This window comes from Pyxicephalus adspersus, chromosome 3, assembly GCF_032062135.1.
Source record: "Pyxicephalus adspersus chromosome 3, UCB_Pads_2.0, whole genome shotgun sequence".
Taxonomy (NCBI): domain Eukaryota; kingdom Metazoa; phylum Chordata; class Amphibia; order Anura; family Pyxicephalidae; genus Pyxicephalus; species Pyxicephalus adspersus.
In genome coordinates, this window is record NC_092860.1 from 2,813,897 (window position 1) to 2,839,626 (window position 25,730).

At 39.7% G+C, this 25,730-nt stretch overlaps 2 protein-coding genes across 4 annotated transcripts in view; both read right to left on the reverse strand.

Annotated features, from left to right (window-relative positions):
• Positions 1 to 886: 886 nt before the first annotated feature.
• On the reverse strand, positions 887 to 8,509 carry EBI3 (Epstein-Barr virus induced 3). Of its 3 annotated transcripts, none has more exons than XM_072403324.1 (7): positions 8,379 to 8,509; positions 6,761 to 6,834; positions 5,547 to 5,789; positions 4,577 to 4,694; positions 3,459 to 3,637; positions 3,020 to 3,183; positions 887 to 1,951 (listed from the first exon to the last, which is right to left on the reverse strand). In XM_072403324.1, the coding sequence occupies exons 2-7, from the start codon at positions 6,828 to 6,830 to the stop codon at positions 1,811 to 1,813; spliced, it is 915 nt and encodes a 304-aa protein (XP_072259425.1). In that variant the 5' UTR covers positions 6,831 to 6,834; positions 8,379 to 8,509; the 3' UTR covers positions 887 to 1,810. The 3 variants fall into 3 exon arrangements, with proteins under 3 accessions (XP_072259425.1, XP_072259426.1, XP_072259424.1); XM_072403325.1 differs by having other exon boundaries at positions 6,761 to 7,994; positions 8,379 to 8,435; XM_072403323.1 differs by lacking the exons at positions 6,761 to 6,834; positions 8,379 to 8,509 and having other exon boundaries at positions 5,547 to 6,333.
• Positions 8,510 to 12,381: 3,872 nt separating this feature from the next.
• The window catches only part of LOC140325356 (polycystin-1-like), a 63,032-nt gene continuing 49,683 nt past the window's right edge, over positions 12,382 to 25,730 (reverse strand). Inside the window, exons 29-43 of the mRNA XM_072403181.1 lie at positions 24,347 to 24,472; positions 23,336 to 23,400; positions 22,673 to 22,872; positions 20,074 to 20,179; positions 19,757 to 19,965; positions 18,914 to 19,116; positions 18,345 to 18,536; positions 17,248 to 17,396; positions 17,030 to 17,154; positions 16,867 to 16,954; positions 16,564 to 16,732; positions 15,816 to 16,103; positions 15,602 to 15,733; positions 14,532 to 14,822; positions 12,382 to 13,557 (exon numbers count right to left, since the gene is read on the reverse strand). Coding sequence (XP_072259282.1) covers positions 12,886 to 13,557; positions 14,532 to 14,822; positions 15,602 to 15,733; positions 15,816 to 16,103; positions 16,564 to 16,732; positions 16,867 to 16,954; positions 17,030 to 17,154; positions 17,248 to 17,396; positions 18,345 to 18,536; positions 18,914 to 19,116; positions 19,757 to 19,965; positions 20,074 to 20,179; positions 22,673 to 22,872; positions 23,336 to 23,400; positions 24,347 to 24,472 — 3,015 coding nt within the window. The 3' untranslated portion in view covers positions 12,382 to 12,885. The remainder of the gene's footprint in view (positions 13,558 to 14,531; positions 14,823 to 15,601; positions 15,734 to 15,815; positions 16,104 to 16,563; positions 16,733 to 16,866; positions 16,955 to 17,029; positions 17,155 to 17,247; positions 17,397 to 18,344; positions 18,537 to 18,913; positions 19,117 to 19,756; positions 19,966 to 20,073; positions 20,180 to 22,672; positions 22,873 to 23,335; positions 23,401 to 24,346; positions 24,473 to 25,730) is intronic.

The window sequence follows — 25,730 nt, forward strand, 5'->3', positions numbered from 1 at the left end:
GTCTTTGTTAGTTGTGTCCTTGGTTAAGACACTACTAGCTCAGTGGTCCCTGACCCCCGGGCTATGTACCGGTGCCGGTCCGTGGCTGGTGAGTTTGGGGCCACAAATGACAGGAGGCGGAAGTGCCAGCAGCCTTCGGTGACAGTAGGAGCGCAACCAGTGGCAGAGCGGGCGGCTCTCCTCACACTGCTTACACAGGAGCTGCTGATAATAGCAGAGCAATGTATGTAAGGTTTACACTTCTCTGCCATTCCCAGCAGTTCTCTTACACTACTCTGCTATTCTCAGCTGACAGGAGGCCGAGATGCTGGCAATGCCAGAGGAGTGTAAGCTGTACAAATACCAGGCCGTGGCAAAATTTTATTCTTTGTTACGGAGCCCTGGTGTCAGAAAGGTTGTGGACTCCTGGGATGTGGAGTACCACCTGTAGGGAATGAATGGGGGCAGTAATGTAAAGTGCAGTACCACCTAATGCAAGGTGTTGCTTAGATTGATCATTAAGAACCAGCAGCGTAGGGGGGCACACAGCTAGCACGGTGCCAACCGATGGGAGCTGCCTGGGAATAACTCCCACTGTCTGTCTATATAGGCCCCTATCCTTCCTTTCCTGTTCTAGAAAAGAAACCCCAAAGGTTTTAAATCTCCCCTGTAATTTTATAGATATCCTCATTTCCTTTTCAGATGGTGGAATTTATCATACTTAATTTTGTCAACAACTATTTTTACTAAAAAACCTTTCATAAATTGTAGCTTTTTATTATTCTATCAAAGTTAAACCCATAGTGGCTTGTGTTCTACTTCAAGCTGTGGGATACACTACTGAAATTGGCAGCAATATCAACATCAACAGAATCATTTTTTAAAAAAAACAAAGGTTTGAATGGTCTTTTTTTTTTCTTTTTAAATGTGTTTATTAAAAAAAAGTATGAAAATATTGTGATTCAGAGAATTGCTCTATGAGCCATTGTGTAAGGCCAGAGGGTATTTTCATCCATAGACATTTAAAATTTAGTAAAGTTGTCCAGGGGTCAAAAGTTATCCTAGATATGTCTTTGCGCAAACTGTTTTTTGTCCATACCAGTCCATTTAAAGAAGGTTTACGACTTGCCAGGTCATTGAATTCCAAGTGAAATCTAAAAATGATGCCAACAACTAAAGTCAAAAGCCCATTGCCACATGTCCTGTCTATCATTAGCTAGGACAGGTTTGGACCTAGTTGCTATAAGCAATGAGAAAAGAATTACAGCTCTTCAATATAGACTTCTCTAATTGCTAGTCTCTTAGGTGCCATACCAAACCAGCTTACAGCCAGGCCACTTACATTTTTGAGAAAGCAATCAGCAATGGAAGCCTCCATTTTTTTGCACAGTGAATATATTGATGCACTATTCTCAACTTATATTAGTAAAGCTTAATTCATGAATGACGGCTCCTAAATCTGTGGGCTGCCATGTCCTCTCACTCTTGTAAGTATTGGCAGGTCATACACTTTCTTTGCAAGTCCAAAGTGGTGCAATTTTCTGTACCAGATTATAATCCATTAACGATGCTGTGGTGCCTATACATTCATCCAGTGCATTCCTGAAATCTGAATATTTATTCCTTGGATTGGCCCCACCTGGACAACCAGAAGCTTCCATAGTAGAGGTGTTCAGTGATGCTCACATGAATTGGTGCAGACTGCACTTAGCTTGGCTCTTTCATATTTTTCTTCCTGGTCTCGGGCTGAGATGAGCACTGGAAAATGTCTAGTGTATACAAACTTGCATCCCATTGCTTTTCAACAGTTTGTTGTGTTTCATTGTGGGCTCTATAGTTTTGCAATTACCACTGTGCTCCAGTCACTGTGGAGTCCCATGCCAGTGAAATCCCTGGCTGCCACTTGTGCATGTACAGTAGATCCAGGACGGTTTCCCATGATGAGAAAAGATGTCCGCTCATAGGGCCCCACCTGTGTGGTGCAAGGGGACACAAATGGAAATTTTGCTTTAACACATTTGCTAACATTTAAAAAAAATCTGTAATGTACAGACCTTCAAAAAACACTGATTTTCTTTGAGCTGACCAATCCCCTCCTTTAAATAGTAAATTAAATCTCCCAACAAATAGCCGAAGACAAAACAGCAGAATTCACATAATTCAGGCCATTTAAAAAAATAAATGTATGCTTGGCGAAGTATGGCACATCCATAATATTGCAATGTTGTGTTTTTTTAAACAAAATGTTTTTTTAGTTTTTTTATCCTGATTTGCATTTATTTTGCATTAACTTTTTGTCTACATACCCTCCTGCATTTCATAGGGCAGGTTGCAATATTCTCCCTCGATTTTTTTTGTAACTGGGTGGGAGGAAACTGTAGGTGTGTGGTGTCCCTGTATTGTGACTCAACTTTTTAATAAGCACCCAAAAACTACTACTAAAAAGTGGTCTGGAGAACACGTAGGTTAGTATCCTGATAATCATAGAGCATTCCTGTGTTTCATTATTATAACAGTTTTTTTTTAGCGCCAACATATTACACAGCGCAGTACAAAAGACCATAGTTATGTCACTAACTTTCCCTCAAAGGTGCTCACAATCTAATGTCCCTACAATAGTCATATGTCATTAATACAGTCTAAGGGCTATTTTGGTGGAAGCCAAATAACCTAACTGCATGTTTTTGTAATGTGGGAGGAAATCGGAGTACCCAGGGAAAACCCACACAAACATGGGGAGAACCTGCAAACTCCATGCAGATAGTGTCCTGGCTGAGATTCAAACCTGGGACCCAGCACTACAAAGGCCAGAGTGCTAACTGCTGAGCCACTGTGCTGCCTAGTTAGCTGCTGGTAAATCAGTTGAAAAAAGTCATAAGTTCATCAAGTTCAACCACTAGGGCAAAAAACATATCCCAGATATAAAACCCCATGGACAAAGTTGGTTCAGAGGAAGGCAAAAACCCCGGGTACAATTTGCTCCAACAGTTATAAAACTTAGAAAGAAAGTTAAAGGTAAACTTATCTCTTAGTTTCTCACCGTTCTATACTGTTTGGCACCAGTTCTTTTGTAGCGGATCAAATACGACAGAGGGAAATAGTCTAATTGTGGCCAAGAAGGAGGTGGGCTCCATTGCAGTAATAGTACATTGCTCCCCGGATGTACTGGGTATAAGCTTATATTCACAGGTGGATCTGGACGTACTATTAGAAAAAAAAAATCAAGCAAGTAAAAGAAAACTCATATTCTTTATTCTGACCTGCATAAAAATATGGGCTGACCATTGCTGATCTCTTTCTAATAAAAATAAATAATAAAGAAAGTCAGTATTTAATACTTGTGGTGTTCAGTGAAGGGTGGAAGCCTAATGCTAAACATGACATTGAAGCCATTTCCAGTTTTTGGAGGTGAGGTCAGCAATGATACACCCCTACATCTATAGTCAGAAAATAATATACTCTACAAATGTAGAACTTACTGATGTTCTCCACAAAAAAGTGATGCAACACAGTTAATGATCCCAGTGGATTGACAGCTGTCACATTTACAAGATAAGGAAGATCTGCAAACATCTTGTAGTCCCTAATCTGGCAGCTGTATGGATTTATGTCAAACTGAACACACTCGTTCAGGGGGTCCGGAGCTGCCAATCCCAACCTGCAGAGTGACAAAACTCACAGTTAAAATTTTTAACTACTATGAGGTTATTATTATTAACAGTATTTATATAGCACCAACATATTACACAGCGTTGTACATGAAATAGGGGATGATTGGTATTTACCTGTATAAGACTCCCCAATTTAGACATCCAAAAGCCATGAACTTGCTTCTGGGTTTTGCCATCAAGGATGGTATGGCAGCAGACTTGGAGGTAATTATCAAGTTATAATTACACTAACTTGAAACTAATCCAATCGTATTCTGCAAATTAAGCCTTTGATTGGCTCATTTTCACGGTTATTTGCTAAAAAATCAGATTTTCTGCATCTCATTGACCGTCTAGTCACACAATATTTTATTTTCACTCTCCAGCTGCTCTATAAAAGGTTAAGCAGGGAGAGAAGACAATGAGATGCAGAAAATATGATTTCAATTTCAACCTAATCCAATTTGCATGTGATTTGTATAATAAACAAAATTTCTGCAACTCATTCACCATCAGTGGTAGGGACGTCAGGGGAAAGCAATTGGACTCTTCCAGAACATAAGTTGCTATTACATATCAGAAAGGAGCGGGTAATGTTTGTGCAAGAAACTAATTGACTAAGTACAAAGACACTTTGCATGTTTTTGTTTTCTTTTGCCTCCAATATTTTAGGCAGGGTCACAAGTTCTAACCTGAAAATGTGCTTATACTAATGGACGTACTATATATTATATACCAATGTGTAAAGAAATGTACAGCCTGTATGCCTTTATGTTTTGTTAGAAAACTATCAAGTATGGAAAAAAGGTTAAAAGAAAAGATTAGTTATTACCAGATATCTGCAACTAATTCCATTTGAAGTCAATTCCCAATCTATGCAGATCAATTCCATGACCCTACCTGGGGGGTACACCCCAATACCCAAAATACACGGAGACATCATTTACCTGTAGGTAGAAATGAAGGTAGTGCGTAGGTGAGTGTCAGGCCAGATGTCCCAGGTACAATTGATCTTTTCTGGATACTGTGAGGCCCAGCATTGGACATTCATCTGCTGTGGAGGAACTGAACAAAAATCCAATATTGATGTGAAATAGGAACTGTCTGTATTTTTTAGAAACTAAATATATCCTAGCTTTATTTTCTGAAAGCAAAAATCTGCCACTAAACGTTTGTTCAGGTGTCCTTTAATAAGCCATGGAAATTTATCCAAAATATTACCAAATGTGGAGTTATACTGTATTTTCAAAGGCTGACTTTTTGGTTTGTTTTTGGTTTTTCAGAAGTATGACAGGAGACAGAAATGAGAATTTACCTGCAGCTATCTCAGATGCCGAAAGTTAACAGATAAATCAATTTTAGATAGAATGGCCATTTAAACGACATAAATAGGCTGCCAATGATGACCAGACCTATTCAAGGCAGTATGGTGGCTCAGGGGTTATAACTCCGGCCTTTACAGCACTGGGATCCAGGGTTGAATCTCAGCCAGGACACTATCTGCATGGAGTTTGCAGGTTCTTCCCGTGTCTGTGTGGGTTTCATTCCAAAAACATGCAGTTAGGTTAACTGGCTTCCCGAAATTGACCTTAAACTGTATAAATGACTATGGTAGGGACATTAGATTGTGAGCTCCTTAGAGGGACAGACTATGGACTTTGTACAGCACTGCATAATATGTCAGCACTATATAAATACTGTGTAATAATAATAATTCAGAAGTCACTTGACAGTCATGCAGCACTTTCTTCTGGTCTGCAGACCCAGGACCACAGATGGTTGGAAGTTGCAGAAGTAGACCTGAATGTAACATGGCCAGCCAATGGTAACCCATATGTTACATTAAACAACCCTCTTTAATATTCTTTTTTTATTATTCCTGTTTTGTAGTAACTTGTTCTATGGGTTTCAACTCACATCCAAGGTGTAGCTCCACTACAGATAAGACCTTCTTGTTTTCAGGGTCGTGACAGCTGTATGTACCAGCCTGGTGCTTCTTCACTTCCATCAGAGTCAACTGTTGTCCATTTTCATGCATCTTAGTATTGTGATGTATCCAGATTCCATTATGCTTCCATTCAATGCCCACCAAAGAGGATTCACACTTCAAGACGACATCCGTTCCTAGCTGCTCATATTGCTGTGTGATGGGATCACTCACTATAAAGAAAACCAGGCATGGATACCTAAGAACCTTGACCAAGGACAATTTACTACTCATTGCCAAGCAGGAATATTTAGTCTTCATTATGCTTGTAAAAAATTCTCATAACAGTGTTTCCAAATCATACAAAAAAATTTCCTCAACTCAAAAATGTATTGAATAAAACTAGAAATGGTATTTGTGTCTAAGAAAGCCTGAAAATAACTTCCTTTTGTCACAAATACTTCCTGAAAATAATAATGTTCTTCCTGTGCCTTCACATTTCAATTCTGTAGCTGTATATTTGCAATGTGAGATCATCTAAGGAACCACAGCCTCTGAAAGTTATTCTCAGTTAATCTCAGAAGATTTGTAGTGAGATTTGGGGATCTTACTACATGGAGGCTCATTATTCTCATTGCCAGAGAGGAAACTGTATCTGAGGGCCAGCAGTCCAAGGATCTCCCTGCTTTTACTTTATTCATTCTGCAGATCTGGGCTTCTACCTGTCCTGCTGCTCCTTTAATTTTAGCACATCCGTCATCAGAGTTTGACATGACGGCTGTGTTCACTGCTACGTGTTTTGGTGCCATGGGTCATCACCTAGGTCATAACTAGCGGACACATCATTGACATAAGCGTTAGGGGATGGAGCCAAAGCACGCATTGGGGTATAAAGGTACACAGCAATCCTGAAAGTGTTGAATGTCAATGGATTCAGCACTGGAACGGAAGTTAGCAGACACGGACCACTGGAGAGATTAGTTCAAGAGCTTCTTTTGCTGAAATCTTTTTACAGACTTGACAGGGTCCAATTAAAATGACATTGGAGACGAATGGACAATTGGACAAAATTTATGAGCAAAAAAAATTATATATATTTGATTTTCAAACTTAGCTTTCCATTATAAGGAAAAAAATATATTGGACTTGCCAAAAAAAAAGAAAATCTAATAGTAGCAGTTTGAATATTTTTTTTTTACTTTACCTGTGCTCTCCAACAAATCAGATGGAAAGGGCAAAAGCAGTATAATGCCAAGACCAAGCACCAAGATCATCCTCCTGTCATAAAAGACAACACATTTACTCAGATTCTCTATATACTCCACTGCTCATGACAAGACAACAGAAATACTGGGATACTAAGGTGGGAAAACAGAGATAATGGAAGTCACATTAAAAAAACACAAGGCAGACGTTAAAGTTTATCTCTGGGTAAAACACTTAGAGGGTAGAGGGGTTCACCCTCATTCTCTGTCTTAGCGACCATTGTACTGAGGGTAGGTAATAGGAAATACAAAATGTTATGATTGTAACTCCTCCAATAAGGACACTTGGTGACAATTGTCTAAAATGAGATTTCCTACACTGTAGAGCAGCCTTTCTTAGCCTTTTCTACATGGGGGAACCTCTGCAATAACTTTCAAGTCTTCAGAGCCCCCTTCTATAACTACTATATCCACAGCTCTCAGTACATTAGTGTGGTGGTCAGTGGGAAGAATGTCACCCTTAAAGATCGCCAAAAAGATCATTGGCATCACCTAAACTGACCAGGAGGTCCAAATTGCTCAAGGAACCTCTACCAATCTCTGCAGGAACCCTGGCACCCTGTTAAGAAAAACAGGGTTTAATTTCCTAAAACTCCCCAAAAGGTTTTGTCTTCAGATATACTTTAAACAATACAAATGTGAGCCCCCACTGAAACCAATTCAAAGTTTCCAAATTAAACAAAATATATTCTTGTAGTGAGCTGATAGCATTGCAAAGGTTGCACTGAAATCCCAAATGGTATTGTCATAAATCCTCCGCACCCGTCCATGTCCCTCCTTATGTGCATACAATGGTTTATTTCACAAAAAAAGCTGTTACTTTAACTACAAAGAAGCTGCCTAGACTTTATGTGAAGTCAAAGGCTTTAGGGGATGCACGGGAGTTCTAGGGAATGCCTACAGGATTTTACAGATCTGGTGATATCAAAGAATCATAAAAGTTGTTTTCTTGATACAAGAACAACGGAAAAAAGTGATTCCTGGGACATGTCCCAGAGGGGGGAAGTATAAACTGAGTTATGCCAGTATAAATCATTCAAATAGAAAAAAAAGCACTTCTGGCATTCAGAGAAGTTTTTTCTGCCGGAAGATGTTCCAGTGGGTTGGTCAATGGGTTCCATCTCTAGTGTTGCCAGCATTGGAGAATTCTTGTAGGTCCAATACTGCAGTCACCTGCACCAAAACAAGCAGACAGAAGACAACACGGGCTTTGTGGCTCACTCCAAACAAAGCAATATAAACATTCTAACTCACAACAAAAGAACAATAAAGATGATGAAAAAGAAACGTACAAAACAGATACTCAAAGTCACAACAAAATCCCCCAAAAATGCTAATTCTGACAACACACATGGTATTTGTAGGCAATTGTAACCAGATTTTGCATAAAAGCACCAAATGGGCCAATTTAACCTGTCAGTAACATATTCTGTGGAAGTGATAATAATAGGTTCCATTGATCCTTTATGAATGAAGAAGGTTGTATTGCCAGAAAATTTCCATGCATGTGGCCACCAGCATGATCAATGACAAATCCATTTTGCAGATATATCCTACCCTTCTGAAGCACGATCCTTTAAAGAGGTTTGTTGTTAGGTCGGTGTGAATTATACAAAAGATCTTGGTTTGTATTTACATCTTAAATAGTTCCTTAGTGGGGAATCTTTTAGTTTCCCTTTTGGTAAGAAAACTGCAGGGAAACATTTGAAACAAATAAATTGAGGAAGAAACTTGTGGTGACGGAGAGTCACGATCACAAACTTGCAGCATGTGAGAACTTGTTGTCACTGTACTGGAAAACCCATGGAGTTTTTCACATACTAACCCCACAATGAAGCTATTCATCAAATCTCTGGAACTGATATGAAAAACTCTTATGGGATATTTTCGGTAGTAATAAATTATTTGTAGACATTAAAGAATCCCTATAGAATAGTGAACCTTTAAGAGATTATAACAAAATACAAGCATTTCTGGTGTTATGGTATAACAGTATGTAGACTGCCACAGCTGTGATTGGTACCCAGTATTACTGGTGGATCTCGTTACACAGTATCAGTTATAGACCTATCTGTACTCTCGAGAGGTCTTATCCGAAAAAATGGTCTCCTGATCTGGCTGCAAAAATAGCCAATGACTTATCTGTGCAAAAGCACTTTTTATCGCATTCTGGCTTTATTACACGTTAATGTAGTCAGCTATGCCTGGACGTCATGAAAATTATTTTCACAAAAACAGTAATGGAGTTACCTATTGTGGTCATTTACATCGGTTTTCTATTCACCAACTAAGGCTGTACCAGGATGTGCAAGAATTTTTGTAGCCCAATGTCCATTTTGGCTCTAGAAACCAAATGCTTTAGGCTCAGTCCATATTTGAAAATGAATTGAGGATTGTTGTAGGCTACAAGAATTGTTTATAGAGAACCATTATCTGCTTTGGCTGTACATTGTAACTAATCCAAACTCAGGACCCAAAGGCAGTAATGTAAATACAACTCTATGACCAAAGGTTTTGTTGACACTTGACTATCATACCTTTCTTTAGAGTAGTTTTTCTCAATCAGAATCCAGTGGAACCCTAAGGTTCCTCAAGAGGTTGCTAGAGGTTCCTTGAGTCATAAGCAATTTGGACTTCTCTGGTCAATTACCACGGCCACCGATGGTCTATTTAGCTATTTGTATGAGTATCATTCTTCCACTGACCAACACAATAATGATTAGTGGATATAGAGATCATAGAAGGGGTTCCCTGAAGATCTGAAAATTATTTCAAGGGTTCCCCCATGTAAAAATGGTACAGGTGTAAGCAGTGATGGATACTGGTATTGTTGGTAACTTGTAATGACCGCATTCATTCCATTTCTATCCTTCCAACCTTTGGCTACAGTTTGGTAAAGGTCCTTTTCTGCTTTTCCATGTCTATGTGCCTTGTGTACAAAACAGCTCCATAAATAGACATTGTTCATGCGGAGTAACTCAAGTGACCCCCAGACCTCAACCCTACTTTTGTGATAAATTGAAATGTTGAGTGCCAGGTCTTCTCACCCAACCTTAGCATTTGGCTTTTTTGGCTAAATGGGCACAAATTTCCACAGACATGCCCCATATCTTGTGGAAAGCCTTTTTGGAATATTGGAGGCTAATAAATCTAGAAAAGGGTTGGGGGGGTGTTAATCATTTATTCATGTTCCGGGTTTTACAATAGATTAGCTCATTAATGGATGCTCATGTAGGTATGTGAAGTGAAGGGCTTTAGGGGATGCACAGGAGTTCTGGGGAATGCCTACAAGATTTTACAAAGTTGTTTCCTGATACAAGAACAACACAAAAAAGTTTGGACATGTCCCAGAGGGGGGAAAGTGTAAACTGAGTTATGCCAGTATAAATAATTCAAATAGAAAAAAAAGCACTTCTGGCATTCAGAGAAGTTTTTCCTGCCTGGAGATGTTCCAGTGGGTTGGTCAATGGGTTCCATCTCCAGGGTTGCCAGTATTAGGGAATCCTTGTAGGTCCAATACTGCAGTCACCATTAATGGATGATCATGTAGGTATGATTGTCTTTGTAAAGTAGGGAATTTGGCATTTAACAAACGTTTACTACAAGTGTGAAAGACAACACCAGTAAATGTTTTGGGGAAGTTGTTTGTTATTGTCTGTTACAGAGTTGGGCAGTATTTCCCCAGCAGCCTCTCATGAGATCTGGTTGTTGTGCTTCCTTTTGTTGTATTGTTTGCCATCCCAAATAAAAAGTAAAACTTAATTTGTTTAATTTTGTGTTGTCTTCCATGACTTGACACTTTTATTGCTGAAACTGAGCTTGCCTCAGAGTATGCTAAACCTTCTTTGTGTAATATTTCTGTTTTACAACTCTTGGTATTTTATAGAATAGATGAGAGACACAAAGAAGATCAAAGAAGAAACAAAACTAGTTTAGTGGTCCTGAAAAAATAAATCCAAGGGGCAAGGCAAGCATTATAGACTCTGAAAAAATCAAATTGTATGCAACATGACCCTTGGATTTGGGGACCCTCAGACATGCGTCTTGTCTCGGTCATGTACTAGATGTCATGGTGCAGGTCTCCTTGTAGAGAAAATATGAATTTCAAGTTATGCTTTAGCATGCCAGAAGAGTTTGTCCACATTTTTAGTGGTCCCGCCTGGCCAAGACTCGCTTGTCAGAAATTCAGGGCCAATACTACCTGCCTGCAAGCAAAATGATGTGATGCCCCGACATGCTGGAATTATATCCTAAATATGCCGCAAAGACTTCAACAGCAGGAACAAGTGATTATCCCGAATATGAATGGAGGACAGGCTCTAGATGTGTAGAGATTTTTCACCCAATTAGTTGCTGCTCACCAAGGATCTCTGCCCCCATTAAGGAGGTGACTTCAGGTGTAAGTAGCACAAGTGTCGATAAGTGACACCATTTCCCGTTTTCATTTTTAACGCATTCTATGGGCCTGATTTATTAAAGCTCTCCAAGGCTTGAGGGGATACACTTTCATTAGTGAAGCTGGGTGATCCAGAAAACCTGGATTTTTTTAATTTGTTAGCAAATATTTTGAATCCTGGAACAGATTCATTCCAGGTTTGCTGGATTATCCAGCCTTGGAGATTTTTATTAATTCAAGGCCTATGTTTCCTGATTGACCATGCACTGGAGACACAGCGGCTTTAGAAAGAGAAGGACTTGATGCTATGCAAGGGCAACAGGAACTAATTTTTACTGATTTCATGTCTGGGACACAAAGGTAACTGGAAGCTGGGGGTTGGATGTCTAAAGTGGTGGGAAAGATAGAGGGGGACAGGCCAAGCAGAGGACTTTTTACCCTTTTAATACATCATATGTGGGCTGTGTAAGAGGTTGGAGGACAATGTTGTAACATTGAGGACATCACGCTTTGTGCTCAGATGCCTACCCACACGTTTGAGTGATTAATAAAAGAGACCACTATTAGGTAGCCACCTTAATGAAATCCAAATACAAGAGATAAATTGATGATATCCCGCCACCAACCCAGAGCGATCCATAAATACACTACTTTAGGAAAGTACATTGATAGAGCCGCATTTCCCATGGGTGCAGTAATCCCTCTGCTTACCCGCTTTACTCCACGGCAGGCAATCCCTCAAGCAGCAGGAGCGTCAGCTTGGTTCTGCATAGTTTTTTAAAACAGACCCAGTTTCTGGGGCCAATTTTAGGCAGCTATTGGACCTTATGATTACTGGCCATATAGATTTCAGGCATAATAATTAAAAGGGAGGAAAAGCCCAATGCAGTATAGACCCCTAAATATAGGTGCCTGGAGCTAGCTGAATATGCTGTGGTGGTACCGGCCGGCCATGATACAAGTGTGGCATTAAAGTCCCATAATACAACAAGAAGAATGGTAACAGAAGAATGCGCCCACCTGCCTCCAGGTAACATGGACCAGCTCACTTTCATTAAAACAAATCAGACGACTTCCATATATTTGTGCTGTTACCATTCTGCAGCCTAAAACTACTTTATCATTTTTAAAAAGAAAAACAAATAGCAGAAGAGTTCAGTAAGCAATCATTTTGCGTAATTTTAATGCCTGTTTATTGTATTTACAGTAAGTTGATCATCTGCATATAACACTTTTTCTTCTATAAAGGAAAGCTATACTCAAGTTATATGGCGGCTGCCATTACTAAACATGACTTATCCCAATGCTAGTTGCTTGGCTATCAATGGTTTTTAATATTTTACTGAGGTGACCTAACTTTATTTCTTATCTGCAAAAGAGAAAAGTCAGGTCACCAATCTGTGCTGTGTAAATATTAGAGCTGGCTGAACATGAATGCAAAATCTTTTAGAATAAAATAATACATATTTATATTTCCTATCTTTAATACTATCTAAAACGCTGACCTAGAACAAGCATGTGAATAGGAAGTAGTGGCTTGCTTTGACACTAAAATGTTTATGACCATTTCAGACCAGATTTAATACCATAACCAGAAACAGCCAGACAGCTAGTCTTTTTAGAAGCCCTTGTATATATATATATAATATCTCATATTAGAGGTTTTTATTAAGACAATATGCTCCCCTTAATACTATTCGCACTTGGGCTATGACACAACCCCCCTGGTTTCTCAGAGTCCCAGGCTTTTCGTTTCAGAGGAAATGGATGGGTAAGATCTTCATTTTGATGTAAACCTCCTGAACCGTCCTCACTGGGGTGTCCTATTGTGGGCATTCTGGCCCTGCCGCACAGACCAGCTGATGCAGGGTGCCTTGGCAAGACTGTATTTATTGGAGCTCCCCATCTCGAGAACTTGTAGCTGTTAGACTTAACAATCCTTGCTTTAATACGAGTTAAGGCAGATTCCGAAAAAGTGCTAGAGGTCCGAGGTAGAACCTGCTTATCCAATGTGGAGGTGGAAGTTTCCTTAGGTAGTGGCTTGGTAGACTTTTGCATTATTTGCCAAAGTTTAAGTCTCTGCTCCAAGGTGCTGACTTCTTTTTGGACCAGGGTGACTTTGTCCATTCTATCTAGTAGGTCAGAAATTGCTCTGGGAAGATGTTCCACTGCCACAGCGGGTGAAAGAACGGGACGAGGACTGTTTGGAGGAAACAGGTCTTGTTCTACAGGAGGAGGCGGTGGATGGACCAGTTTAGTCTTAGGTGGAATATGGGAGGAGGCTGGGGATGGTCTGGTTGAAAAAGAATCCATGCCTTTAAATTTCACACTATGGCGATACTAAATGTGGAATAAAAAACATATATACAAATAAAATAGTGATGAATAAATACTAACAGGACACATCAGTACATTTAGTAAGTAGGAAAGTGAAGACATAGGAAGATTTTAGAGGCATTACTGAGGTTATAAGAAAAATCTTTGACCACCCTAACATCACTCTAAACACAAAAGAGAAAAGCACTCTAGAACTTCTCATCTGGTTCTTCTAATGTGTCATAATGGGCTTTATTATTTAAAGCTCTCTAAGGCTGGAGAGGATACACTTTTATCAGTGAATTTGGGTAAACCAGCAATCCTTGAATGGATCACCCAGGTTCACTGGTGAAAGTGTATTCTCTCCAGCCTTGGAGAGTTTTAAAGCGTACCTAAACTCCAAGTTTTTACTTTACAAAAAAGGGGAGACAACCTTTTTCTATAAAGTAAAAAAAATTATATTCTTTTAAGTGCAACATCCTTTTTTTCTTTCTTTTTTTTTAAAAAAGGTGCAGCACCTCCCCTTTATGTCTTGATCACAGCAGCGTAAAGCCTCCCGGGATACCTACGTCGTGCTTTCCGGGAGGCTCTAAGCTGCTCCGATCTCGGGCATGTGCAGAAGGAGCCCTTTCTTTCTAGGAGGAATCATTTTCCCCATCTACGACACCCGATCCCACGCCTGCGCAGTGTGAGATTAGGTGATATATGAAGAAGATGGCAGCGCCCGGCACTTCCTCCTCGCTTGGCTGAAGAACAATACCGGGATGACGCGGGCCCCGATAGATGAAACCTCCCAATAAATTAATGGATCTGTAGAATTAAAGGTAAATGTGTTTTTTATATTTTGACTTTAGTTCCGCTTTAATAAATCAGATCCAATGCATTGACATAAGGCCAAAGTAATCCTGCATGGGCATTGTGGTTGCTGTCTAGAAGAGGAAGTCTTAGTAAGGGCTTTTCAAGTCATTTCATTTTTAAGCATTTGTAGAATTTCTCACCTCTTTTACTTTGTTGACTCCCAGCCACAGTTTAAACCTTTTCACAAAAAAGTCAATCATCTCATAATCTTGAGGCTCCAGAGCCAGACGGTAACATTCAGCTCGGGTACATCGATAACTAGTCAGTACCGAACCACACAGGAGCCCTCTGCACACCAGCAAGACACTCAGCCCCAGCCATCCCAGGCAAGGCATACATTTTATTATGGACCAGAAGCTCCAACTGTTCCAGAGTGAGTCCGAAAATTTGCTGCAGGAGATACTGAGTGCGGGTAATAAAACATTGGTCACCTAGAGAGAGAAATAATGGACAAATTTACTTGCTTCACCTTCAGGTCATTACAAAGCACAAGGGGGCGCTCTTTGTGTCTGGAGGAAAAGAAGTTTAAGCTCCAGATAAGGAAGGGATTCTTCACTGTAAGGTCTGTGAAAATGTGGAATCGGCTCCCCTAGGAAGTAGTTTCAGCAAGTTCTATAGATTGCTTTAGGAAAAAGCTGGGTGATTTCCTGAAATACATATTATAACTGGGGATTAAAGCCTGGGAACATCTGATTGCCTCAGGGAATTAGGAAGGAATTTATTTCCTGTGTTAGAGCAAATTGAACTGGGCTTTATAGGAGCCTTCAACTGTGCAAAAATTGTTCTATCTGGGTGTTGGTTGTAGTATGTTTATTTGGTTGATCTTGATGGACATGTCTTGTTTCAACCTGACTATATAACCAGCAATATTCCTAACTCAAACATCTATGCTTTCTTTGAACAGAAATTCTTTGGTCAGCTGTTACCTAGAACATTAGACTTTCATCTCACCTCATATACTGCCACTTACCAATCTGTCAAAACTGTTCTTTATCTGGAGAGGAGAAGTCATTGTGCAGAAGAAAGTAAGGAAACTTTGTTAGGTAGATTATTACCCAGGATATTAAGTAATTCAGTCCTATGTTCCCTTGGCTGAAATACTGCACAGGACCTTTGACCATTTTCATCTACTACTAGTCATAGTCTAGTCATAATCATTTCATCATTAGTTCCTAATACAAACACGACTTCATAATCAATTTTCACTTACCGTGTTCATAAAATGAGTCAGCGCCATCAGAAAGGCAGCGATAAGTACCAAACCAGGTAACTCCTTCCGTAACGACTGGAATGTTTTGACAAACACCGCCCAACGCCGCACAAACAGAAACTGTTGAACAGCCTGAAAAAAAAAACCCAATACATAAAAAAAGCCAAATAATCTAACTTTGCACTCCCAGTCAAGGTGAATTTAAAACTCTCACCTTTACCATGATCAGTAATAACAGAGTAGCAGAAAGGGCAACCTGTGCTCGTGATAGCAATGCTACATCATATAGGCTGATGAACATCCAGGGTTTTGCTTCATATTGCTCCATCCGATGCTTTGTTAGCCAAACCCGGCCAATATGCACAAGTCCCGTGGCTGCGGATGCCAACCCCAGGACTAGACGCATGCAGTGGGGAGAGTAGGATGAACATGAAGAACACAATCCAACCAAGGCAGCCAGTTCTGGATACAGGAAAAGCAGGGACGCAAGCAAGAGAGAGAACTGGAATACAGGAATATATTGGTCAGCCAGTATATTGGATGGTACAGCACAGAAAAAGCAGTTGTTTGCACAATGAAGGACCTACAATTGTCAAGAGACATTGACAGGTGATAATCCATATCCAACAATGTATATGGACTATGGCATAATAATGCAGAGACTGAAAGTATATTGTAGCATGGCATGACACAAAATGACTGTCCTAGACTGGCACCACTTGTCATGTTCAGAACCATCACTAGCATTTACAATTGCCTTGGTACTTCTTGGAAAAGTCCAGTATAGTCCAATATAGTCCAGAGCCAATGGCTTGGATATCCAGGTGAGTCATAATTCTTGAAGCTAGGGAAGAGATTCTACCTTTCATCCTTTGCTGAAACTAAACTGTTTCAATGGTCAATAACATTTCTTAGTTTATAAGGTACAGTGTGTTGAATAGTAATGAAAATGTTCTACTCACTGCTAATGCCATAGGTAAGTTCAGACCGTGTCCTGGCTTCTCAAGGTGGAATGGGAGGATGGACATTCTGAAAGTTCTGCTTCCATAGGGTGACAGATCCAGATGAATAACGGTAGAGATATATAGACCAACATCTTTGTGATACTGTGTAATCTCTACTTGTAGAATGCTACAAAATAGACATCAATGTGTTAGTCCTGAAACCAGATTTGGGTCAGTTATGAAGGATCATTCTTGACTTTAACAGGAAGAATTCTATCAAAGTATATTTGAGCTTTAAAATGGTTCAAATATCCAACTCACCTGCTATGGTCAATTGAAAAGTTTAACCCCACTGTAAAATTAGTGCATGGCTCTGAATTTGGTGGGAATGTAAAAGCCGGAGTCCAACCTGAAAGGTCCAGTACAAAGTATTAGGGTTAATAGCCTACAAATGAGATCACATTGCAAAGCATATGAGACTTACTATACATGTAGGATGGTAGTCGAGGTAGGTGGCACAATCGCGGTGATCTCAAAAGTGTCAGTTGACGGTCCTGGTGCAGATGAGCTGGCAGAGTGATGTGTGCCCAGCGCCAAAAGTCAGAAGCACTAAAAATGAGCAGATATGTGTGAATAAGATCCTAGCTATGTGTTAGATTTACATTTGTGTTCCATTTTGCTCTATATTAGTTTAGGTCTCACCTTTGTACTTTATTCATTTCAAAGTTGGCTGAGTTGGTAATAGAACGCTTTATGGCCGAATGGAGGAGTCGGATGTTGTTGTGATGAAAACTGATGTGAAAATACATCAGCAGCACCAAGAGAAGGAAAACCATATGACCTGTACAACTCTGCAATATTAATTAAAAAAAATAACATATATGAAGGCAACCATGTCTATGCTGTGTGACTGGTTGTGTAAAAATACACGCTTACATCTATCATTAATAATTCGTAAAAAAAATAGTACTTGTGTTCCGGAACCTTTTTACTTCCAGCACTCATCAACAAACTTGTGTCATCCCCTTTGCAACAGTTAAATTATAGTTTTCAGCAGAGTGGCTGAGGCAGCATCAAAAGGGAGCCTTAGTACTGATGAAAGTAAATCCAATGGTCCCCCAATGGAGAATCCAATGGTACATCAATGGTGAATCAATGGTACACCAATTGTGAATCCAATAGTACATCAATGGTGAATCCAGTGGTACATCAATGGTGAATCAATGGTACACCAATTGTGAATCCAATGCTGGTATATCAATAGAGAATCCAATGGTACACCGATGCTGTATTTGTATTCAAAATAAGCAGTGCCCTAACATTCAGTTGCAAGTGCTAGAAGAGTTTTATTTTATTTGCTTTTACCAATGTTGGCACCAATCATGGGGGCTAAACTAACATAAATGTTGGGGATTTTTTTATTGTGGCCACTAACATTAGGTTGGGGGTTGTAATTTGTGGCCACTTGCACCAGTGTTGAAAGTTATTACTGCAGCCACTGACACCAATGTTGGGAATTATTACACCAAATCTGGTGGTCATTATCATTAAAGGTAATGGAGAATTGATAGCATGACTCTCATACAAATGGTTCTTTGAGACCCAGAGGAAAATGCTCACATATGCGAAGGTTAAATAAACTGTTACTTTGGTTATGCAAGTCAAAGAAATAGAGAACAGAGATGGATAAATGGAATTGTGCCTCATTGGAACCATCCTGCTGGGAAGAACTGATCCACATGACCTCCATTGTCTTTTGCTAGCAATATTATTAGTAAATTATAATGAGTGGTGGTTACCTTAATCATAGACCTCAGTGCTCGCACTCTCCTTGCTTCTTCTTTTGCCTGCTGCAGGCTGAAACCTCCGGGTGCTCGGACTTTATCGGAATGATCCATTATCTTCCTAATAAGTGGCTCCTCCACCAAACCCATGCCTTCGCTGAGCACCGGGGGACGGTATAAAGCATTGTACAGTGAAAGCAAAACCACCTGCAAAAGCCCAAAAAATGGAATTGTTAACCATCATGTTAAATAGAATTATCTTATAATTAAAAATAACAAATAGCTTGAATACTTATTAACCTTGAGCAAAGTTTTAAAAATGACATATAATGCAATCTGATTTGTTTGTGTTTTGAGTTCTCCAATAACCTTATGTTATTATCAGTTTATCCTGAGGGAAGATCTGTAATTTTCTATATCCAAACTGTCCAAGCAATTGTGTAAATTGGAGGATTGAGACAAACCATTGTACACTAGGGGTACTTGAAATTTTCAGCTTAGCGTGTGTAAATGTGTCCGTGCCAACACATGCTAATACGGGAATATGGATTAACCCAACCCTGATCCCATTAATGTCCTCTTACCTTGAGTGGCTCCAGTAGGAATGCAGATGCCAGCAAAGCACAAGTACATGATATAAGCCATAAGAAGAAGCCATGTTCAGAAAGAGATGACGTGTAGAGGATGGTAACTGCAACACAGGCAGCTAACAGTGTAAATGCAATCATGTAAACTACCCACAACATCCATGGAGGGAATAGCCATCCAAGAGGCTTCCATCGAACCCCTGTGGATACAACACGATGAAAACCATTGGTGTGAAAATAATTCATATTAGGACAAGGAGATATTTTATTCCATCATTATATCCAAGAGCAGCAAACATGTTAAACATTTGATTGGCTAAATAAAAAATATTGCATAAAAATATTCCTTCCAATCTTCCAAATAATGTAACATAACAGGTAACACGTATGTAATCCTAAACATCTGTCTTTTCTTATTTTCTCTATTTGTATCTGTTAAATATAACATTGGAATTGTTTTGGTATAATATTTTATTAAGCATGGGAAAATACCTGCTGGAATTCTAGTTTTAGTCCTGTGTCCTGTTAATTCTGCAATTTATCTCATACAGTGCTATCCACCCTTACTAGTTCAGTTTTGGGAATACCAGATGACAGAACATAACCCCCCCCCCCCCATCCCCTTCGTATTTTGGGAAGGTATTACAGTACAGTATTGTCATCCTAGGACAAAAGTGGATTTTAGGCAAGATCACGAGCTAAAAAAAAAGCAAAAGAAAATATATAAATATAAAAGGAAAATGAATGTAGCCACCAAATGAAAGGTCTCGTAATCTGCATTCTAATAAATGCGTGTGCTTGGGTTTAGATACACTTAATGCTAAACGGTTTCATTCTTACCAATACGAGTTGTAAATGGGGAAGGAGAAGGTGATGGGATATCCCAGCATTCCTGAAGCTCAGACTCATTACTGGTTGCATCAGAGACACAAGAAGAAGAAGTAGAATATGATCTTTTCTTAGAATCACTCCACTGGAGGTTTCCACTCCAACGTCGAGTCATATAGCCCTCTTCATTCTCTGTCATGAGGCTGTAACCACTTTCAGTGCTAAAAACAAAAGCGATATAATCAGTCATGATGGCAAATGGTGATGGTAGCATTTTTTTTGTTGTATAAAGACTTAGTTGTAAAATTGGAGAGCTGTGGCTATGTTACCTTGGCGAGCCTAGACCTGGCCGGGGTGAAAACCTGCCGCTGTCTGATTCTTCACCGCGTTTCCACACTTGAGTGTCGGCAGCAATGGACTGCAGTAGATTTTCTTCTGTGGCAAAATGAAAGATCCAAATTAACTCAAATTACAGGTTTGAGAGCTAAGCATGCTCATAGACACAAGAAGTTGGTTAGATGACTTAAACCAGTGGTCACCAACCAGTTGTCCGCAAGAAAAATTTGGACATTTTTTGCAATTTTTCTGTTTTATTAATAATAAAACAAAAATAATATTCTAATACATTCTTATATTCTGAATGACAATTTTTGCCTTTATATTGCACTAAATTCATGAACTGTACTAGAGTCTTCGGGGCAGGGTCCTCTCCTCCTGTATCACTGTCTGTATTCGTCTGTCATTTGCAATCCCTATTTAATGTACAGCGCTGCGTAATATGTTGGCGCTATATAAATCCTATTTATTAATAATAATAATAATAATAATAGAGAAGATAAAACAAGGGAGGCGCAGCGTGACGTCAGTGTAGTAATAGTTGCTGAGCTGTACGCTTCAGTATTGTTTCCACCATTACAACAGTCACCCCGCTCCGCCAATACGGATTCTCATCCAATTGTTTTATTTTATTTTATATGTTTATTTCTCAGATGCTCTTTTAGGTAAGTATGACTTTAACTGAGTATTTTCTATAACTGTTATATTTAATGGTGACAAATAGTTTGACTTTGATAGCTATCATTTCTTGTTTGGTCTTAGAATGAAAAAAACCCATAATGAGAGAGAAAAAGCAAACAAAAATTTGGCATTTCTTTAGTAATAGCAAAGATAATGCAACTAATGATAATAGCAACAATAGTAATACTTTACTTAACCGTGAGCTGATCAATGAATCAGAGCCGCCACAGTCCTTGTCAGCACCATTAGGAAGATCATTATTTTACAAATGGATTTAAAAAAATAATATGATAATAAAATTATAAAAAATCATATATGGAAATAACTCTCCAGTCTTCAAGGAACCCCTTCCAGAATTACTACAGCCACTAGGGATGAGTGAGAAAAAATTTTAAATTCGGTCTCGCAGCAATTTGGCCCGTTCTCGCTTACCAAACATGTAGGCGAGAACGACTATACTTTAAATGGCAAGGCCGAATTTTTTGGACCTGCAAGACCAATCAGGGGAGTGGAGCTGTCAGCTGTTGCAGTCCTGTACCATGTGTTCCTGGATAGAGTTATCTCGCTAGCTGCTCATGAATGAATGCAGCGTGGGAAAAATCCTCTGATTTTTTCCACGGCCGCATTCATTCATAAACCCGAGCCGCATGACTCGGGACTCTGAGAGGAGGAGTATCGCGGCTGCAATTATAAATGGTGCTGTGAGAATCATCTTCCCAGTGAGAGATCCCCGGGCACTACAAGTCAGAATGAGGGCTTGCTCACTGACAGGAGGATTCCAATGGCTGTATTTATGAATGCAGCCGTGATAATCCTCCTATAGTGATTTCTGATGGCTTTCTTTCGCAACATTTTGAGAAGCCATCGGAACTTCGAGGAAATTTTCATCCCTAACAGCCACAGCTCACTGTATGTTAGCGTGGGGGTCAGTAGGTAGAATGCATTTTGCTGCCCATTGGGAAGAATGTCACCCTTACATATAGACAAAAAAATCATTGGTGTCAACTAAATTGAGAGGCACAAGGAACCCCTAACAACCTCTGAAGGAACCCAGGTTGACAAACACTGCTCTAGAGGATTTTTAATTGTCATTTAATGAGAATTTAACTCAGGCTTGGACTGTGAATTATACAGATTCAAAGGTAAACTTCCTGGACCATTTCAGACTTGGCATGGGATCTGAGAGGTGGGCAGACATTGAAAACTCAAGCCCAACTCCAAAAACTATAAATAAACCATATAAAGTATAGTTCCTTTTGTCATACGGAAACATTGCATCCTGTAGACATTTTGCCAGGAAATAATTCACAGAACTCATCATTGAGTCGTAAATGTGCATTTCTAGAAGTGGCCACATCCCACATAATTAATGACTAATGGAAAGAGGATCTTCTGATATACAATCTATTTATGTGAGGTAGTGATACTGAAAGCTGAGGGTTATGATGCTTTGCTGAATGAGCTACCTGTTCAGGTGTAAATATAAGGTCACATTCAGAGAGGGGTATTAGAGGAGAAGTTAGAGTAGAGATATACAGAACACATTTCTAGGAGTGTATGAACCATATGGGCACTCAGGATATTACTGATGATGTGTTGGCGGACATTCTATAGCAATAGAACTCAACCTGAGTTCCTCCAGAGGTTCCTAGAGGTTTTTTTTAGGAAATTTGTGCCTCTCGGGTTAGTTTAAGTTAGTTACACCATTGATCCTTTTGGCTATTTGTCATGCCTCCCATTGGCCAGCCATGTAAGACTTTCTTCCCAATGATCACCATGTAAATATATTGCGAGCTACGAATATAGCAAACATACCAGGGGTTCCCTGAAGACCTGTTAGTGATTTTAAGTGGTCCCTTGGCTGATTTGCAGGGTGACACATTCCAGGGTTTAGATGGAGTTCAAAAATACCTGAAAAGGTGAAATGTGGACTGCTGCTGGACCCCTCCGATAATGACAGAGGGTCATCTTCAGAGCTGCAGGATGATAGGAATCCTAGACGGTTCCTTTCCTTGCTCAGGGGTTGCATGAAACCAAATTCTGACTCTTTCAGGATATCACTGCGAGTGTCAAATAAACTTTCACAAGAGGACATCCACACAGGTCCAGATCTGTTGAAGGATACAAATTTACTAATTTGGGCAGTATACATCAAGGGGCTTAGCTGAAAAGACAACACTTCACTTTCCCACCCACACAGTGCTGGTGGAAGATGCTTCTGTTGAATCTTGGATAGCTTTAGGATGCAAATTGGATAATTAATTTAGTCTAGAATGGAAATCCCATAGCAAAAATGAAACTAATGTCAAACAGAAAATATTATATTAACAAAAAAGCCTACGCTGAAAAAAAACTGTAGCCCAAGTTAGCTCTAAATTTTGAATCCCAATAAAACACTATAGATAAAAAATGGCTAGACAAGGTTTTCAAGTCGTTTTCAAAGGGCATTTAGACATTTCAGCATTTGGAAAAGCTAGCTTCAAAACATTAATATTCATAATAAAAGGACTCAAATAAACTCAATACTCAAGCACATAGCAAGTCAGTCATTGAGAATTGTTCAGTCTGGCTCACCTCTCGGCAAACCAGCTGCCATCTTTTTCAAGGTCAAAAGTAAATTTGCTGCTGCTTATGGAAGCCTGAAAGAAAAGATCAGTAAATGATTCGTGCTATCTCTTTTTCATGCAGTTTCCTCCCTATTTTTTCCTGGTATGCCTATGTGTGCGTGATAAGGAACACCTTAAGGAATACCTACCTGCAATTAAAAACCCTGAACCTATGCAAACGGGATATCTTTACATTTTATTGTTTATTATTTTATTTCTCTCGGTCACTTCTTTGGGGTGTCTGGTTGTATGTGGTCATTAAATTTCCTGACATGGTATGGAAAAGGGTAAGTAAAGAGCAATACTTATGTCCTTACCTTTCTCCATGTCTGGACCCCATTTAATCCCGTCAGTGTTTTTTATTTCTATCATAATATTGTCTCTTGTGACTTAACTAAATAGGGGGAAAGGCTATGCACCGACGTATTCATTGTCCAGTTGTGGTGGCCAACCTGCAAAGTTTTTATATGTGATTCTCACATTGTGCAAATTCTAAAGGTATGTAAGATACAAATGCAAGGTGGAGATGAACCTAAACCACATGAGCATGGTACAATATTTCTGTATGTATAAACAAGTATTTCTAATAATGGAAATCCAATTATATCCCCTTTAATTCCTACACAACACAATAGCCTAGACCAAAGTTTCTCAACCAGGGTTCCTCCAAAGGTTGCTGGGGGTTCCTTGAGCAATGAACAGTTTTCACCTCTCAGGTCAGTTTAATGGACACCAATGATCTTTTTGGATTTTTTTTCACAATGTCAGCAATGTTAGGGGCATCCATCCTACTGGCCACCATGCTAATATACTGTGAACTGTGAATATAATAATTATAACCTGTTACCCAAAGACCTGAAAGTTATTTTAATGGGTTCCTCCATGTTAAAAAGGTTGAGAAATGTTGGCCTAGAATATCACAAGCAATAATTTAATCTGTTGTATCACAATGTAGCTAATAGCTTATGTTGTCACGTACACAACTCAGTGAACTGATGTCCAGTAGAGAGTCAGCCTTTCCAGGTATTGACAACAATGATGATGTATCCATATGCATATCCTGTTCTGTGGATTGGGTGGAGGTCGGGGAATCCTCTACAAATACCTGCCAATGACATGGAAAACATCAATGCATGAGACATACACTATGCAAAAATAATCTATAAGGCATGCCGACATGTTCAAACATTTTAGCTGTTTAGCCAAATATAATATTAGAAAGGGGAAGATGAATGTTCTCAGCTACTTTGACCATGGAAGAATTGTTGGCGACAGACATCATGTTTACAGTATTTCAGAAACTGCAGACTTCCTCACATGTTGAAGTGCTGAGAAAAAAAAGGGGAACTAATAAGAACCGCTAAAAGTTCAAGTCCACAAGCTGCTGACATAACTGCTCTTCACACCATCATCATCTCTGAACATCATGCACCTCAGATGTAAAATAAATCAAAAGCAGCATAGAATAATGTACAACCAATGCACAATGTGTATGGCTTGTGGTAACATATATGGGTGGAAGTCTGCAATAGGGACGAGCGAGCGAAAATATTAAATTTGATCTTGCGGCAAATCGGGCCTTACTCTCTTACCGAAAATGTAAGCGAGAACGACCTTATGACTCGCCGAGAGGTCGAGCTGTCACCGAACAGAAGGATTTCCAGGGTTGCATCATGCAGCCCTGGAAATCCTCTGCGATCCCCAAGCACTAGAGCATAATTACCTCAAGTGCCCCGGGGATCGCACACTCTTCTCAAGGAATGCAGCCACAGCTGCAATAATTGAAAAGATGTCCAGCAAAGGAGAACTTCTTGACATTGTAACATAAATATCTCTTACAAATGATACATTTGTTACAGATACAAATAGGGCTGCAATCATTGAGAAGAGTGTGCGATCCATGGGGCACTAGAGGTAAATTAACCTCTAGTGCCCCGGGTATCGTAGTGGAACTGGACAGTTCATCTGCAGTTCAGTTCCCACGGTCACTGAATCTATGTGACCTTATATTTACACCTGAACAGGTAGCTCATTCAGCAAAGCATCACGGTGGGACCTTTGCGGTCACAGCAGTGACTGCAGGCGATCCCCGGGGCACTGGAGGTTAATTAACCTCTAGTGCCCTGGCGATCACACACTGAGCTCATCAATGATTGCAGCTGGCCTGATCCTTTACTGATCGGGCCAGCTAGCTGTTATTCCTGCACTATGGAAAATAAGGTTTTGCAGCTTATTAGGCCAGGGAGAGATGTTGTCCATTAAGGCATGAGTTGGTTGTGCCTCAGACACATTGCCCCTGATTCATCATTGAAATCCGCGATCGCGGGAAGCGCGATAATACGCGCGACCCGCGATCGCGGATT